This window comes from Balaenoptera physalus (genome assembly GCF_965194825.1).
Source record: "Balaenoptera physalus genome assembly, chromosome: 16".
Taxonomy (NCBI): Eukaryota; Metazoa; Chordata; class Mammalia; order Artiodactyla; family Balaenopteridae; genus Balaenoptera; species Balaenoptera physalus.
This window is the reverse complement of record NC_138898.1, coordinates 73,315,805-73,334,347: the sequence shown is the minus strand read 5'-3', so window position 1 is coordinate 73,334,347 and position 18,543 is coordinate 73,315,805. Positions and strand designations below refer to the sequence as shown.

General features: G+C 44.0%; 1 protein-coding gene and 1 long non-coding RNA gene across 7 annotated transcripts in view; both read left to right on the top strand.

The window, feature by feature from the left end:
* LOC309645687 overlaps positions 1 to 18,543 on the top strand; it is a 702,435-nt gene that overhangs the window by 300,686 nt on the left and 383,206 nt on the right. The gene's annotated exons all lie outside the window — the stretch shown is intronic.
* ARHGAP17 (Rho GTPase activating protein 17) overlaps positions 1 to 18,543 on the top strand; it is a 92,058-nt gene that overhangs the window by 66,439 nt on the left and 7,076 nt on the right. For 4 of the 6 annotated variants that reach the window (XM_082430980.1, XM_082430985.1, XM_082430981.1 and 1 more), the window contains 7 exons: positions 670 to 750; positions 2,589 to 2,702; positions 5,133 to 5,224; positions 6,333 to 6,492; positions 8,162 to 8,395; positions 10,420 to 10,583; positions 16,884 to 17,489. In XM_082430980.1, coding sequence (XP_082287106.1) covers positions 670 to 750; positions 2,589 to 2,702; positions 5,133 to 5,224; positions 6,333 to 6,492; positions 8,162 to 8,395; positions 10,420 to 10,583; positions 16,884 to 17,489 — 1,451 coding nt within the window. The remainder of the gene's footprint in view (positions 1 to 669; positions 751 to 2,588; positions 2,703 to 5,132; positions 5,225 to 6,332; positions 6,493 to 8,161; positions 8,396 to 10,419; positions 10,584 to 16,883; positions 17,490 to 18,543) is intronic. The other 2 variants (XM_082430983.1, XM_082430984.1) reach the window with 1 other exon arrangement.

The window sequence follows — 18,543 nt, the reverse complement described above, 5'->3', positions numbered from 1 at the left end:
GGGCCTGGGAAAGCTTGCATGTTGAAACTCTACAGCAGAAGACCTCCTGCAATTGCTTCACAACAGAAAGGGCTTCTTGGCCTGGAGCCTTTGAGCAGTACTGAGAGCAGGGAGAGACCCAGGGGTCTGGGTGCCGGGAACATCTGGCTCCCCGAGGCTGTACGTGAATATACACATCCTCTAGACAGAATTTTCAGAACGTCTCCTGTGTGCCACACATTGGTCTAGGTGGTTTCTCACCGTTCTGCCTCTGAAGCCTAACGGTCACTTGGCAGAATTAACATTCTTAATCCCCAGTTTGGCACATCAGGAGGCTGAGTCTTGGCAAGGCTGACTAACTGCTCAGAATATGTTAGTTAGTATTGGACTCCAAATTTCTTGCCCCCCAAAAATGGGCTTTTTAAGAAATTTTTATTTATTTATCTTTTTAATTTTGGCTGCACCATGCAGCTTATGGGATCTCAGTTCCCTGACCAAGGCTTGAACCCGGGCCACGGCGGTGAAAGTGCCAAATCTGATCCACTAGACCAACCAGGGAACTCCCGCTGTGCTGTTTTCCAGCTGTGCTTTCTCTGTCAGTAGAGGCATTGCTGTTAATGTAGCAGATGAACACAGGTGTTCCTAGAATGAGTACTCATAAATGGTTATGAATAAATTTTTTTTTCTCAGTGTACAAGATCAAGACAAAAAGCTTCAGGATTTGTGGAGAACGTGTCAGAAGTTGCCGCCACAGAATTTCGTTAACTTTAGGTATGTGTGATTGGTACCCTGCAAATTAAGCCACCAAGCTACAGTGAAGAATGGTTTACTCCACAGCAGAGAGGCCATTTAATTCAAGCACGTTTGGCGTATCAAAAAAATGCTCTGGAGGGTAACTCGGGTTTGCCGGGAACGGGATTTGATGTATATTACTGTGATGCATCTGAAGCGCATTGATTGTGTCTGGCATTAATAGGTAGGTCGCCTGATCATTTTATCGCTGCAGCTACTGGGGGAAAAAAATTCTTGTGGAAAGGTTGACTGACAATATGTTGGATTTGGAGTCTAAATTGTCCAGTATCTAAAAGACAAAAATTAAACAATAGCTGTACTTTCTGTAATATCTTTCATATATGGTACATAGTTTATTTCAAGCGGAGCACAAATCATCCTACTCAATAAAATTTCAAGAAATGCAGATTATGTATTAGTTTATGGAATGACTATGTTTTTGGGAAATTTTACCATGGAATAAATTTCTAGGATTGAACCTCTATTTTCCCTTTAAAATATTTTCCCTTAAAATATAACTTTGCAGAAGCATAGAGAGAAGGGTAAAAGGTAGCCCCAGGTAATAAAGTCATTTAAAACCAAAGAAAATGTTGTGAGAGGATTTGGTCCAAAACGACATACTTTACTGGTGAAATTTCTGGTATGTCACTTGACCGTTAATTTCAGTCTTAAGTCCTGTCACTAAGCTAAGCTAAACATTCTCTTTTAATATCTTAACTCTCAATTTTGCCTTATGAGTGCATTGATATTTATAATATTCCTTATTTGACTCATTTAACACACCCAGCTTGGAATTGCAGATACTCTTAGCCTATTTAGTGTCTTATGGTAGAAACAGAATTACAGTTCTTTTACTTTGGGATTTAGCCTTTTATGTTTGTTTAATTTACTCATTATAATTTTTACTAATTGTTTGTTGAATAGGGAGGACATTCCCATGGTTCATAGTTCAAAGATTTACGGTGGAAAAAATCTCTCTCCTCTTCCTCTCTCCCAGCCACCCTACTTCCTCTCCTGAGACACAACCTATGTTTTCAGTTTCTTATATATCCTGTCAGCAAGAGTTGATACATATAGAATCAAATATATATATATACACATACATATGTACAAACATTTCTTTCTCTCACAGCTTTCACTTTTTTTAAAAACCAAATGGCAATGTATATTACATACATCATTCTCCTCCTTGCCTTCTTTGCTTAATATACATCCTGTAGGTTTGTCCATATCAGTACCTCTTACTTTTTTATGACTGCATAGTACTCCACTGTGTGGATATGTTGTAATTTATTTAATCAGCCCCCTATTGGTAGATAGTTGGGTTGTCCTTAATTTTTTGCTTTTATAGTGCTGTTCTTGTACATAAGAGAGTATATCTATATGATAGATTGGATATCTTCATAACTACTGCCTAAAGCATTTTCAAATACAGTTTCTTTTAAGCAATATACCTATACTTCTCTTTTTTTATTATGTTTGTATTAAAAACATTGATCCCATTGTTAATCATAGTATAATCTATTTCGGGGTAGATAGATTAGGGCATAAAGGAGAAACGGATTAGAAATACACAGCATATAGAGATCGAATCTTTGAGGTTTACGTTTGATCTGTTTTCGCCTTTCAAGCCCTAAACTATCTGTTCCCTGAAACAAAGAACACACGCTTAACCCGAGCCCGATTTGGATTTTGTCATTTAACAGCCTGCATTTAGCACCTGAGCAGTCTGGGGCTGAGCGCCCCCGGACAGGGAGATACTATTCCTCCAAATATTTCAGAGTAGATGCTCTCCCCCTTCTCTTTTTGTTCCATAGGTATTTAATCAAGTTCCTTGCAAAGCTTGCTCAGACCAGTGACATTAATAAAATGACTCCCAGCAACATTGCAATCGTGTTAGGCCCTAACTTGTTATGGGCCAAAAATGAAGGGTGAGTAATCATTTCCCATATCCTATTATTTTAACTTCTTTCCACCTGATGGGAACAATAGAAATGTAGCTCACTTCTGAAGTTGATCTTTCCCTTTAGCTGACTTTCTCGGAGCACCGCTGTGAGCTGGGTCCTGTCCCAGACGCTGGTCACACAAAGGTGTAGGAGACCTTGTCCCAGTCCTCAAGGGGCCCCAGTCCTGGGCAGCCAGGCAGGTGGACGGCTATAGTGCAGTGCTAAGCTCCGCATACACGTCTGTGTATCACAGACGTTATAAAGGAGGAACACAGCTCAGGTTGAGAAGTTCAGGAGGCGATGGCACTTGAGGGGCTGATGGATGAATGGTTTCCCACGCGTGGGACCTGAATGAGCCCCACACGGCGGGTGTGAAAGGGCCTGGAGCACAGGGGCCATGAGGCTGTGGCTGAGGTTTATGGAGCTGGAGCCGGGTTAGGAAGGGCCTCACGTATCTTGCTGAGATGTTAGGAACTTATTTTACGGGTCATGGGGGGGAAGGGAGCATCAGAATTTCTCAGCAGAAGAATGGCTTGATCAAATTGCATTTAGAAAGATAATTTGTTGGCACTGAGAGCTGTAGATTGACTGGAGGAGAGGGATTGGGGAGATCAGCTAGAAAGCTTCTGGGAAACCACTCACGTTGTTGTCTGCTCTGTCTGGTGGCATTATGATGATCCGTTTAATCCTCACAAGTTATCTTTCGGAGTTGGTGCTTTTGTCCTCACTTTTGCAGATGAGGATGCTGAGGCTTAGAAAGGACGAATCATTTGCTTAAGGTTGCACAGCAGGGAAACGGTGGGGCCCACAGAGTCTGTCCTTAAGCTTCACCACCCTTCCCTGCCCCCCGTCACTGCTGTTCAGCTTTGTAAAATCATGAGCGGTTCAAATTTCCATCAAAAAATGCAGGGACTTTCTGAATCAAAATCTTTCTATCTTTAACTCATTCACTCTCTCGTATATGCTCACTCTTGTTTCAGAAAGTATTTATAAGATTCTTTACAAAGATCCAATGTCATAAAGCAAATGAAAGATAAGTGGATATAAAAGCTAACTACATAGCACGTCACATCTTATAGCAAATAAATTCCAGGAAGACCAAAGAGGTAAATATAAAGAGTGATGTCATAAATATGGCAGGTTAAAAAATAAATAAATAAGCATAAACACGGCAGGTAAATATTTATTCGCTTTTGGGATATAAACGAATTTTATAAACATAAAATCAGTTCTGGAAACAAATAGATTTAGCTCTATAACAGATAGAAACTTCTGTAAGTCAGAAAGCTCCTTAAATAAATGGCAATTCACAAACCAGGAGTTCCTCCAAAAATATCCAGATATATAAAAAGGTCTTGAAATCAACAGACAAACAGTACCTCCTCAAAAAGAAAACTTTGCAAAGAACACGAGTGGACCGTTCCTCCCCATTTCTAAGGTTCTAAGGTTCTAAGGTACGAGAGGCATCAGAATCCAGATGGGCAGAGGGAAGTGTGAACAGGTGGGGAGGGTAATTTACAGGCAGAGCTGGCATTTTAAGCTGGAATTTAAAAGGAGCTAGAACTTTCACCTGGTTGGAAATTGGGGTGAAAATGTTCTCCCCAGTGGAAAGAGAGGTCAGAGTGATAAAATGAGGGAGGAGATAGGTTTGGGGCAGTCAGGTATGGGATCCAGCCTATCAGGGATTCAGTGTCTTCATTTATAAGGCCTCAGAACAGTCCCCATGTTGTAAAAATTAAATGCAGGGAGGAATCTGAGGCTCTGAACATGGTAGGTGCTCAGTAAATGTCAGGCCCTTGCAGCTTGTCTGCTTTCCCGTGTTCTGACTCTGAACTGGACCTGAGCCCCTCAACAGCAGGAACAACGATTCTTCTTTATTTTCTTCCTTGTGGGCCCTGGGCGTTCGGACACAGTCACCTTCTGAACATGCATCTTGGGACCAGTCCACATACGTGCGTGACAGCCTTAATAATATGAGTAAATGCGGGGGCCCAGGTCTTCTGATGATAAGAGGCACCCTGAAACTGCATACGCTTGGCTGCATTCTAGGCAGAATGGGTTTGTGGTGATCTGGAGACTTAGAAGATGACTCCCAGGGGCAGGACTGTGCCAGTGGGTAAATGCAACCCTGTCCCCCAACAACTGAAAACCAGCATTTTGACACACTGTTGGTCACTGACTTACGCCTAGTTGTTATCACAACACAGACTAAGAAGTGACAGCCGAGTCAGGGCAATTTTTCTTCCTGGGTCATCACTGCCACACCCCTGGGCCAGGGCCTTGTGGATTTAATTTTTGCATTCGTACTTAAATGTTTTATCCTTTAGATATAAAAAATTGAATTGCCCTGACTCAACCTGCAGAAATCAGAGGCTGCCCGGGGAGGTGTTTTAACTTTGTGAACTTCCTTTGCAGAACGCTAGCCGAAATGGCAGCGGCCACATCCGTCCACGTGGTTGCTGTCATTGAACCCATCATTCAGCATGCCAACTGGTTCTTCCCCGAAGGTAACTGCCGCTCCGAGTTCATTGGCTCCAAAAGCACAATAATATACAACAACAGTATAAAAAATCTTTTTAAAGAAGCAGATACTTCAGTAATCCCTTCATGATTATATAATTGGCTTCACTTTTTCACGTTTCTTCGTATTTTGACAAAGCAATAACCACATTATTGTGTATTTCACTTTGTTTCACTTAACATAGAGTCATTCATTCAGCCAGTGTATACTGAACACTCACTAGGCGCATATGTTTGCTGGTAAGACATGCTGTCTTCCCTGGAGGAACTTGGTCACTGGAGAAGGAGGCTTCATCCTCAGAGAAATTGTAACACATGGCACATTAGAAGGAAGATGGATGGGGAATGAGTTGACAACTCATGCTGGGCACAAAGTGCCAGGGATTGCTTTATAGAAGAGGTGACACTGAATATGCAGCGATCCTCAGAGGTTCCGTGGCTCCCCTCGCGGGTACTGGTTGGGCAAGTGCTGGGAGTCTGGACTTCCCACCCCAGCTTTGCCCAGAGCAGCCCTGCTGTCAGCCTCTGGTGTGTAAGCTCCATGAGGCCAGGACGCGCTCACCTTTTCCTTACCACTGACGTCCGCCATCAAGAATCACGCCCCACTCATGTAAGGTTGCGCAGTAAATGTGTGATGGGTGAATGAATATTGTCATTCTGTCCAAGATTTCCTTTGAGAAAATGAGTCTTCAAAATCTGCTATGGGCAGTATGGAATTGATGTTGCCTTTTATTTCTATTTAATATCAAGCTGTAAATATCTTATTTTTTTATGATTCAAATAAGTATAACCCATGCTCACATTCCTCTTCTGTATTCCATGGTTTTTTTTTTAACAAAAAAAGAAAGCAGGGGAGTTGTGTGACTTGGATTCTGAATCATACCCCCTCCCCGATTTCTGGTTTTCTTATTTTACCCACCACCCTGGTTTGGTAAACTGTCCTTTAAGAAGGTGAGAGTGCCTGGGGCTTCCACCTGTGAAATAGGGAGGACTTGTGGATGGAAGAATGAGGCTCCTATTCCAGTGGGGTGTTCTCAAGCTCCCTCAACCCCTGTGCCCTGTGTCTCATATACACTTGTTTCTTTCTTCTGGCAGAGGTGGAATTTAATGTCTCAGAAGCATTCGTACCTCTCACCACCCCAAATTCCAATCACTCATCCCACACTGGAAATGACTCTGTCGACTCGGGGACCCTGGAGAGGAAGCGGCCTGCCAGCATGGCGGTGATGGAGGGGGACCTGGTGAAGAAGGAGAGGTGTGTGCAGAGCTATTGACTTTCACACCGGCGGTAGATGGCTCGGAGAGGAGTCGGTGGACCCACCGTCCCTGGTCCTGCCTCAGTGGACTTGCCACTGGGGAGTGGCCTGCACCCAGGCCTGTTAAGAGTCCAGCTAGTTTTAGGAATTCTGCTTTAGTCCATTCCAAACATTACTCTGACCCCAAAGTAGGTGTGTAGCTTGTCAGTTAACAATCATCCCTGACGCGTTCAAGCTTTACTTGGTGGTCTCTGATAAGCCCTACCCAGCAGCATCACACACATGTTACAGATTCACCTAAATGTACTTGACTGGGGAAAAAGAGAGAAAAAGAAAAAAAAAGTTAAATATTGTGGACGTCTGTCCAGGAGTGAATGTGAGAACAACCTACCTCTCACAGTGACATGTGCGAGTTGGTGTTTGAAGACATATATTCTTAGTATAACCTGGCCCCTCATTGGAAGCCAACCATAGAAACCTCAGTTTTTGCCAATTCTGGAATCAAAAAAAAAGTCTGTGTTGGACTTAGTGAGAGTCAGTACTAGTCTCTATTACTAGGCTCCTTGGGTGATTTGTGGGATTTTCAAAGGTTATTAAGGCTATTTGTGATTTTTGCCTTCAGATGCCAATCTATCTGACATGTGTGCTGAAGTGCCACTGGGTTCACCAATAATGCTGAGTTAGAAGTCATGTGCTTTTCTCGCATACATGCAATAATGTTACTGAAAATAGTTTTACATGAAAACTAAACAACAAGCTCCTATTCTAATTGCCCAATCTTATAGTGTGGTCTGTTTTTTATTTTGCCTTTTTTTTTTAAAACCTATAGCAAAGGAAAAAGCTTTACTTTTCTATTCTGTCACTTCTCTGAACCCACATTCCCACATTCGGAAGTGCTTCCTGATGACAAACTCTGTCCTCCACAGAATTAGCCTTTATGCATTTTAAGTTACAAAATGGAATGTTATGGGTCTAGTTAGCACACAATAAACAGTTCTTAGACATCTTCCTGGATGGATTCCCCCCCGCCAACTGACCCAGTAGCCACAAGCTCAGGGAGCCATGTGTCTTTTTATTTTTCGAACTGGAAAAACGTGTTAAAGTTCATACACCAGTGGGCTTCAGTGAAAAGTGAATATCCCTTCTAACCTGTCCTCCAACCACCATCCCCTTCCCCAAAGCAACTATCGTTCCAATCCTACACATCCTCTCAGATACATTCTTTGCATACGCATAGACCAGTGTTCATACATCTCAGCTTAAGAGGCAGTGTGATGTGACAGGCTTACGTTGCCACTGGTGGCACTTCTGCACTCAGCTTCCACCCTGATGCCCAAACACACAGGTTCGAGATAATCGCCTTGTACATCGTACTGTGGAAATAAAGACACAAACATGATGCCACTTACTCAAGATGAAGCCTGCCCGTTTGCTTTCAGCTGCTCATACCCACTTTGAGAAAGGCCAGGTCCAAGTTTAAAGCGCACTTGAGTTGCTTGCCTGGGTAACAGGAGTGACCATTAATCTGGTCCTTGCCGCTTCATTGCATGCTGGGCAACTTGGGTGGCTGTCCCTGCGTGTGGGGTTTTACACGCGAGGACCGATGGGCTTCTGTGTCAGTAGTCGGCTTGCATGGTGTGTTGTTGACTGTTTCTTCTCTCTGTGTAGCTTTGGTGTGAAGCTTATGGACTTCCAGGCTCACCGGCGGGGTGGCACCCTAAATAGAAAGCACATATGCCCTGCTTTCCACCCGCCACTCCCGCCCACAGATGGCAGCACCTTGGCTCCAGCGGGCCCAGAGCCCCCTCCCCAGAGCTCTAGGGCCGAAAGCAGCACAGGGGGTGGGACTGTCCCCTCCTCTGCGGGCATACTGGAGCAGGGGCCCAGCCCGGGCGACAGCAGGTAAGGAGGCCAGCATCTGCTGGCAGTGGGTGCCAGACACCCCAGCCTTCTTGCAGGCGCTGGCCTGTGGGCATGGCCTCCATGCCCCAAGGATCACTAGGCACGGAGTGAACCAGCTTTGCCTTCACTCCTCCAGTTGGCAAAGGATGGAAAAAAAGACTGCAAATTGCTTGCTTCCTTTCCTGTTTTCAAAAGAAAGCAACATTTGTTTGCATTCTTTACCATACTGCTTTGGGGCTGGAAGCCAGAAGCCGATAGGTGTCTAGCAGTCTTATAAGCCTCTCTTACCTGTTTGGTGTGTACTCGTTTTTCGTGTACCATTTGCTTGTTGTCATTCAGTATGCTAACTAGTAAACATTTGAATGCAACAAGTTAGTGAAGTTATTATATTCCTGGCATTCACTCACTCATCCATTCATTCATCCGTCCATCCATCCATCCAATCAGATTTACTGAATAACTGAGTACTGAATAATATGTGCTGTCTCTGCTATACTGAGCATCCCCCCAACCCCCTGGCTTTCAGTCTTGTAGGGCAGGTGATACACGAGTACAAGATAGAAAATGTGATGATAGGTTTTCTTAAAAAGCTCTTTTGTTGCTTCACCTTTTGATTAACCACCTGGAGTGGACTAAGAATATATAGCAACTTTAAGGAAAGATACCTTTGAAGTTGAGACCTTTATTTAATTTGCACAAATTCAGTTCTCCACTCTGACCCAGGCAGATGACCACCAGAGGCCACTTCAGGTGGTATCTCGGGTCGTTCAGAACAGGCAGCTGCTGTAAAAGATGAGCCCCTCTAGTACGTGCTAACATTTTTATTGCATTTGGTCTACCTTGGCCACCTATAAGGCACTAAATGATTATATATAAAGTAAAATAAATGATAAAACAAGGATGGCCTGTTAATCGTGTACTTTTTTTCTGCCCAGAGGTGACTGTGCCTTGGGAGAACTCCCTCACCTCTTCTTCTTTGGGTGGAGGGAGAGTGCCTCGTGCCGTGTGAAGCTAGCTGCTTAGGAGATGGGAATTAAATCCTCGTAGCTGAACTCTGAGGACTTTGTGCATTCCTGAATACCTTTCTACCAGCATAATTTGAGGAAATTCACTTTTTTGGTTAAAAATATCTAAGGCTTCAAACTCCCTAGTGCTTCACGTGCACGTCGTAAGCTCCACGTTGGTCTTTCCGTAACTGCTACCGCACGTGTATTCGTTTGGGCTTAAATCTTTTTCTTGGAGAAAAAAAGTCTTAGCAAACTCTTACACATTTTCATTTACCTGTAGCGTTCAATTTGTTTAATCAAGGCTAAATATATTATTTAAGACAATAATTAGTCTTCACTGCAGAAGGACAAATAGAATGTCAGTTATCAATTTGCTCTTTGTTTCTTTTGCTCTGTAGATATTTTTGTGTACATCTCACTAATGCCATTTACTCTTTGGTGACCTTGACAAACTGTAGCTATAAAGTTCAGTATAAAAAGTTCTGAGCCAGGAATTAGGAAGCCTGAGTTCTGATCCCTACCCCAGTATTAACCAACTCTGGACCCTGAGCAATCACTTAGCCTCTCAGAGTTTCTCTTTCCTGAAGTCCAAATTATTGATAATAGTTGAGCACTTTGTAATTTAGAGTAGTGTTAGTATTTTACTATTGCATTTGCTTAGTTTTGTGCAATGTATATGACAAAAATCGCATTATTTTGAAGTCCAAAAACCCTTTCATGTTTTTAAATATTGCCCAATTTAAGTACAAGCACACTAGAACTTGAAATGGCCTATGTCATGATATTTAAGTGGCAAAGTAGTTGGAAGATAGTCTGATGCCATGAATCTCATAAAATCTGTGGTCCTGTGTGGCACCAAATATTAGCTTCCCAAACCCAGAGTGAGCTATTTAAAATTTCAGATCACCTCCTTGGCCGCTGCAGTGAAAACTCTAGCTGGAATCTGATATTTTACAGCATGTTCAGCTTTTCTAGCTGGGAGTGCCTGACGTCTAACTTGGCTTCTGCTCCCCTTAGCCCTCCAAAGCCCAAGGATCCTGCGGCTGCACCTGCACCCGGGAGAAACAGCAGTCAGGCGGCCCCCAGCCAAAGCCAGGCCCAGGCCACTGCCGGCTCCCATCAGCTCGCCGTGGGCCCTACGCACAATTCCGCCGGCCCGAGCCCTCACACGGTGCGCCGAGGTAAGTCACCACCTTTACTCCGCGCGCCCTTGGGGAGGGATGTGCAAACCTTCCTGGGTCGGTGCAGGGGTCAGGTTGAGAAACTTGTTCCGATGGTTCCACGTCTGTTATAAAACGGCAAGCAGAAAAACCAGTCGTTAAGGAAAAGAATCATTAAAGGGAGATGGAAAAATGGGGAGCAGGAAAGCAGATGTTTAAGAATATGTTCAAGCTACAAAGCTTAACGAACAGTCATTTCTGCAGAAACACCCCCCGTTTTCCAGGAATCTGGTGCTCCAAGCCCTCGCTCTGCTTTGGAACTGCCACGGCCTGGCCTCTGTCCCAGCCAGGCTTCGTGAGTCTGGGAACACTCGCACCCTCTGGATTGGGATCAGGGCCTTCTAGTTCCCTATTCACATGTAATCTGAACTGCTACTACCTGTGCCCTCGTGGTCCCCCACCCAGCAGCCGGGGAAATGGCTTTTTTTTCTTTCTTTCTTTTTTTTTTAATTGAATGAAGGATTCTTTAAATTCTATAGTGCTTTACAATTTTCAAAAGTTTCACACAAATGATTACATATAATCCCATAATAACCCCTCCTTTTTTTCCCTACTCCTATCTTGCTCCTTCCCTCTACCCTCTCCCCACTGGTAACCACTAGTACATTCCCTATATCTGTGAGTCTGCTTCTTTTCTGTTTTATCCCCTAGTTTGTTGTATTTTTTAGATTCCACACATAAATGATATCACATAGGATTTGTCTTTCTGTCTGACTTATTTCACTCAGCAGAATGCCCTCCAGCAGGGGGTGGCTTAAAAACACAAAGCAGAGCGTGTCATCCTGGCTGAAGCTCTCCAGTGCCTTCCATGCAGACCTCCCACCACGTACCCTACGTGGCCTGGCCACGTGGTCTGGCAGGGCCGCCTCTGAGCCCAGCTCTTCCCCTGCCCCCTCACTCACGTCAGCCTCGCTGGTCTGCGCTCTGCTCCTCAGTGCACTAACCTTATTCCCTCTTTAGAGCTTCCACACATGTTCTCTTACAGAACATTCTGTCCCACATCTTCACATGGTTCCTTCTTTTTTATTTTATCGGGGTAAGAACACAACATGAGATCTACCCTCTTAAATATTTGTGTACAGTATCCAGTACTGTACTCTTAAGTGTACAATACAGTATTGTACTCTAGGCAAAATGATGTAAAGCTACCTGACATAATTGAAACCTTATGCCTATTGAATACCAGCTCTCCATCACTCCCCATCTCTACTCTATACCCCCAGCCCTTGGCAACTCCCAGTCCACTCTCTGATTCTAAGAGTTTGACTATTTTAGATACTTCATGTAAGTGGAATCGTGCAGTATTTGTCCTTCTGTGACTGACTTATTTCACTTAGTATAATGTCTTTAAGGTTTGTCCATGTTGTTACATATGACAGAATTTCCTTCCTTTTTAAGGCTAAATAATATTCCATTTTTTATATATATACCACATTTTTTTAATCCAGTCATCTGTCAGTGGGCATATAGGTTGTTTCCGTGTCTTGGCTATTGTGAATAATGATGCTTTAGTGACCATGGATGTGCAGATATTCTCTTCAGGATCCTGATTTCAGTTCTTTTGGATAAATACCCAGAAATGGGATTCTTGAATCAATATGGTAGTTCTATTTTAAATTTTTTTTAGGAGCCTCCATACTGTTTTCCATAATGGCTGTACCAACTTACATTCCCACAAATAGTGTATGGGAGTTCCAGTTTCTCCGTATTCTCACCGGCACTTGCTGTCTTTTTTTTTATATTAGCCATTCTAACAGATGTGAGGTAATATGTCGTTTTTGGGTTTGATTTGCATTTTCCTGATTGTTAGTGATGTTGAGCACCTTTTTATATGCCTGATGGCCATTTTTATGTCATCTTTAGAGAAATGTCTATTCAAGTCTTCAGTCCATTTTATTTAATTTATTTATTTATTTTTGGCTGTGTTGGGTCTTCGTTGCTGCACGCGGGCTTTCTCTAGTTGCAGCGAGCAGGGGCCACTCTTTGTTGTGGTGTGAGGCCTCCTCACTGCAGTGGCTTCTCTTGTTGTGGAGCACGGGCTCTAGGCACGCAGGCTTCAGTAGTTGTGGCTCACGGGCTCTAGGGCGCAGGCTCAGTAGTTGTGGCACACGCACTTAGCTGTTACGCGGCATGTGGGATCTTCCTGGACCAGGGCTCAAATCCGTGTCCCCTGCATTGGCAGGTGGATTCTTAACCAGTGCACCACCAGGGAAGTCCCTTTAGGCCACTTTAAAATCAGGTTGTTCGTGAGACTTCCCTGGTGGTCCAGTGGCTAAAGACTCTGTGCTCCCAATGCAGGGGGGCCTGGGTTCAATCCCTGGTCAGGGAACTAGATCCCACATGCCACAACTAAGACTTTGCATGTCACAACTAAAGATCCTGCATGCCACAACGAAGATCTCGCACGCAGCAATGAAGATCCCTGTGTGCCGCAACTAAGATCCAGTGCAGCCAAATAAATAAATAAATTTTTTAAAATTTCTTTTTATTTTTAAATCAGGTTATTCATTTCTTTGCTATTGAGCTATAGGAGTTCTTTATATATTTTGGAAATTAACACCTTATCAGATACATGGTTTGAAAATATTTTCTCCCATTCTGTAGGTTGCCTTTTCATTCTGTTGTTTCCTTTGTTGATTGTACCAAAGCTTATTAGTTTGATGTAATCCCACACATCTATTTTTGTTTTGTTGCCTGTGCTTTTGGGGTCATATCCATGAAATCACTGCCAACACAAATGTTATGAAGCTTTCCCCCTGTGTTTTCTTCAAGGAGTTTTACAGTTTCAGGTCCTATGTTTAATCCATTTTGAGTTGACTTTTGTGTATTGTGTAAGATAAGGGTCCAATTTCATTCTTTTGCATGTGGATATCCAGTTTTCCCAGCATCATTTGTTGAAGAAACTATCCTTTCCCCATTGTGTATTCTTGGTACCCTGCCGAAGATCAGTTGACTGTATAGGCATGGATTTATTTCTGTTCTCTCTATTCTGCTCCACACATGGTTCCTCCATCATTCAGGTCTCAGCTCAAAGAGTACTTCCCTGGTGAACCCTCCTTGACCACCCAGTCTGAACTGATGACCACCTGCCAACCCCACCACTCACATAAATTATTCTGTGTCACATCACTCTATTTCTCTCAGAGCCTTTTCCTCCATCTGAAATTTTTAAATTTGTTTTTTAGCGTATTGCCAGTCTCCCCTAGCAGCTCTTAAAGAGCTGGGATTTTACCTGTCTCATGCACTCCAGTATTCCTAGCCCTTGTCCTGTGCCTGTCACAGAGAGGGCGCTCAAATATGTGTGGTCTGAGAGCTCCAAGTGCCTCTTAGATCTAGAACAACTTGGGATGATTTAGCTGTCTCCCACCATCTAGGACATTTGGCAATGTCCGGAGACGTTTTTGGTTGTCACAGGCAGGGAGGGGTGTGGTATTGGCATCTAGTGGGTAGAGGCCCGGGATGCTGGTAAACCTCCTACCATGTGCAGGACAGCCCCCAGCAACAAAGAACTATCTAGCCCAACATGTCAGTACTGCTGAGGCTGAGAAACTCTGGTCTAGAAAGGGACATGATTTACTGAAAATGCTTCTAAAGCCAATTAAATTCCATGTGAACCATGGTGCCCTGTCTTAGCTCCCAACTGCATTTATCGGAGGATGGATAATCTTCAATATGAAATGACATATATATTTTAAAATTTTTTGAATTTTATATAATTTTAGACTTAAAGGAAAGTTGCAAAGATAGTATAGAAAATGCCCATATAGTCTTCACTGAGCTTCTCTTAATTTTACTATCTCACAGAACAACTACTGAAATCAGGAAATTAACACTGATACAACATTATTAGCTAAACTTCAGGCTTTGACCAGATTTCCGAGTTTTTCCAGTAAAGTTTTCTTTCTGTCCCAGTATCAATCCAGAATCCCATGTTGCATTTTCTTTGAAGATGTACAATACAATGTGATGACTTAATATATGTATACATTGTGAAATAATTACCACAGTCAAGTTAGGGGGTTAATATCCAACATATATAAGAAACTCATACAATTCAATAGCAAAAAAAACAGATAACCCAGTTGAAAAATGGGCAAAGGATATATTTCTGAGTCCATATCACTTTAATATCTCCTCTGTAACCAGGACTGAGGAAGTAGAATAAATAACAGTTTTGCTATTGAAAAATCTTAAGAAGGCTTTCCCCTGAGCCACCACCACCTTCATCTGTATCCCAACTGGTGCTCAAGGGAAATTAGGTCTTTTCTACCTGGATTCCAGGTAGAGCCCTGCTTTCAGATTGAGGTTCCTTCGTAGCCCCATTCGGAGTCTTTCCTGCTTCCTTTTTCCTGCAATTATAGATCTCAGGAAGAGTTTGATCCTTTGTGTGCCATCCCCCACCCTGGCTCAGCCTCCCAGCACCTTCATGGTGGGCTTAGACAAGGCCTGCCTTTCTCCCAGCCTGGCCGCCACGTTGGACGTGGCCAGTGTGGGACTTGAGCCTTATCACGCTACTCTCATGCTTCCTCTTCTAATTCCCTCTGCTCCCTTAAATGTCAGGAATGATCTTTTATTTAATATGAATTTATAATTAATATTGCTTAGAACAGAGAGCTAGAAATTTTTCTTTTCAAGTTGCTTATGATAACCAGAGTGCGGCTAATATTCCAGATTCCTTTGTCAGCTGGTTGGTTGTTTCTGTGGGAAAAGGTCTTCCCAGTTCTGGGATCAGAAGTTCTAGGCCAATAGAGTAGACTTTATACTCTTTTCATTCCTGAATCCTGGCCCCTATGAGCAGGAAGCCAGGCAGTGCAGGAAGGAGGAAAAGGGAAAAAAGAGTCCAAGGAGTCCACAGGACATGGTGTGAGCCTCTGTTCTGCTCCGTACTGGCTGTGTGACCTTTTACAAACACTTGACCTCTCTGAGCCTCGGTTTTCTTCACCGTGAAATGGATATAACAATGCCTGTTTTGCGGTGTGCTTGTGAGACTTAAATGAGACAATCTATGTAAAGGGCCCAACTTGGTGCTGGTCATGTGTTAGGTGAGTGATACATGTTCATTTCTTCCCTTCGTTTCCCTCTCCCTTCCTTAGGCGATTAGTAAGATCTCAGCAGAACTCGAAATATGCTAAAGTCTCTCCTTTCCACCTAACCCTCTTAGCCCAAAACCAGTCTCCAGACTTGCTTTTTCTATCTACCTTACCATCCTCAGTACCAAATTCCCACCCGCCAGTAATGCTGATCTCAGCTGGTGTAGGGAGGAGGCTGATGTGATTCAGCTCTCCTTAGAGCTGAATCTAAGGCGATCGTCCAGATTTGTACTTTTATCTAGAATATATCTATTAGCACAGATGATTTTGGAATTCATAGAATTTCTGTTATAAAAAAAAAATCAAGTCCTCTAGGAGAAGATGACTTACAGCAAGGGGTCCATGGTTATGTACAGGCAGACCAGCCGTGCTTAGGGTTCCCGCCCCCCGACGCTTAGCTGCTCTTGCTTCTCTGTGTCTCTTCTCATGAGAGAAGGTCGCTGACCAGTGGGCTGTCGAGTGGGCTCTGAGCAGAGACTCCATGTAGGCGGGGCGGCCTCCATTAACTGAGTTTTCTAATTATTCAACTTTTAAAATGACAGGTCTGTAAAGACCTGTATGTGTATAATGTACTTTTAAAAAAGAACCTTTTTATTTTGGAATAATTTTAGATTTACGGGAAAGTTGCAAAGATAGTCTGGAGTTCTCGTATACCCCTGACCCACTTTCCTCTGTTAACATCTTACATCACCACAGTACATTTATCACGGCTAAGAAACCAACGTTGGTACATTAGTACTAAACAAACTCATTTTGTTCAAATGTCACCGGTCTTTCCTCTAACAGCCATCTTCCGACACCTGCTGGCCCCCAGCCAGAAGAGCACAGGGCATTTAGTCATCACGTCTCCTTACTCTCCTCTGGCCTGTGACAATTTCTCAGTCTTCCCTTGTTTTCTCATGGCCTTGACAGTTCTGGGGAGTACTGGCATTTTAAAGACAGTCTCTCAATTTGCGTTTGTCAGATGCTTTTTTCATGGTTAGACTAAGACTGTGGGTTTGGGGGAGGAGGACCACGGTGGTGAGGTGCCACCAGCTGGCATGGTATTGGGAGTGGGCGTGGGCACTGATCTCAGCTGGCTTACACGGTGAGATCAACCTCGGTGCCCGGTCCAGGGGCCGTTGGCCATCACCGTGCTGCTCTTCCTGAGACGTGTTTTTCCTTTGTGCAGCTGTTAAAAAACCTGCTCCAGCACCCCCGAAACCTGGAAACCCGCCTCCTGGCCATCCCGGGGGCCAGAGTTCTCCAGGAACATCTCAACATCCACCCAGCCTGTCACCAAAGCCGTCCACCCGAAGCCCTTCTCCCCCGACTCAGCCGCCCGGCCAGGCCCCTGGCCAGCCCTGCGCCACCTCGCAGCTCTCCGCACCCCGGAGATACTCCAGCAGCCTGTCTCCGATCCAAGCCCCCAACCACCCGCCGCCGCAGCCCCCCACGCAGGCCACACCGCTGCCAGCGCTCGCCAAGCCAGGCAGCCAGGGCCCGCCGGCCCCCGGGGCCCCGCCCGGTGAGCCCGGACTCGAGCAGTCCCCCCACACCCCTCCCCAGACGCCGACGCCCCCCAGCACTCCGCCCCTAGGAAAACAGAACCCCAGCCAGGTGGTGAGTAACCCCGAGACTGCGCAGCCACACGCTGGAACCTTGCCGAGACCGAGACCAGTACCAAAGCCGAGGAACCGGCCCAGCGTGCCCCCACCCCCTCATCCTCCTGGCGCCCACCCCGCCGGGGATGGCAGCCTCAGCATCGCAGCTCCCACCTCCTCCAAAATAGTCACGGGTAAGTGGCAAGTGGGTTCAGACATTTCCCCCGTCCACTCTACCTCGCTTTTTACTGCTCCCCTTCATTTAGGCCTCCGTTTATATCAGGGGTTGGCAAACTACCACGCAGGCCAGATCTGGCCCTCAGCTTGTTTTTATAAATAAAGTTTTATTGAAACACAACCACGCCCATTTGTTGACATATTCTTTCTGGCTATTGTGCTAAAACAGCAAAGTTGTGTAATCCTTTCAGAGGTCATATACTTCCAGAGCCTTCAAAGTTACTACTTCGCCCTTGAAGCTTGCCAACCCCTGATGTATAGGTTCACTATGTGTTTAAGAGCCATCTACATTTACATTTTTCTAGGTATAATAACCTAATAATCCAGGTGGAAGGTATTGTACAACTTGAGCATGACATCCATCTCTTAGTGAATTCCTCATTAAAATGCTTATTTTCCTTTTAAGAGTAAAAATATTCATAGAAAGTGAAGCATTTCAGGTATAATCTTAAAAAACGTGATTTGTGCCAAATTGGATGCTCTGGGAAGGGAGATTTGGGACACGATCATATGAGAGTGCCAGCCTCTAGTGGCAAAGGGCAGAAGAATCAAGATTTCCTCATAGTTCCGTGGAAATCTGTTTTGGGTATTGGTGGTTGTACAGATTTTACCTACCTAATGGGGTATTTTTTTTATAGACAGTCTAGAACATGACCATTTTCTTTAATTATGATTCTTTTAAAAATTTCCATCCCAAGTGCTCTAATTTACTATTTGATTTAAGGATGAGATGGATAGATTTTTTTTAATGTGTTTTCTTAAAATGGTAATTAGGAGCTTTGAATCATTTCTTAGAACAGCCTAGTTTTAAATTTTCCTAAGTGGAGCCATTTTTAGAGAAGTAGCTGAAATATACCTCTGGGCCCTCCAAGCGTACTGAATGACATCTCTGCTGAAAATGAGCAAAGGATACACCCCACACTGGTACCCTAGATGATGAGGGTTAACCGACTATTTTGATAGTTTCTTTTGATAACTTTTTTTTTTTCAGGAATATAATGCGTGATTTGT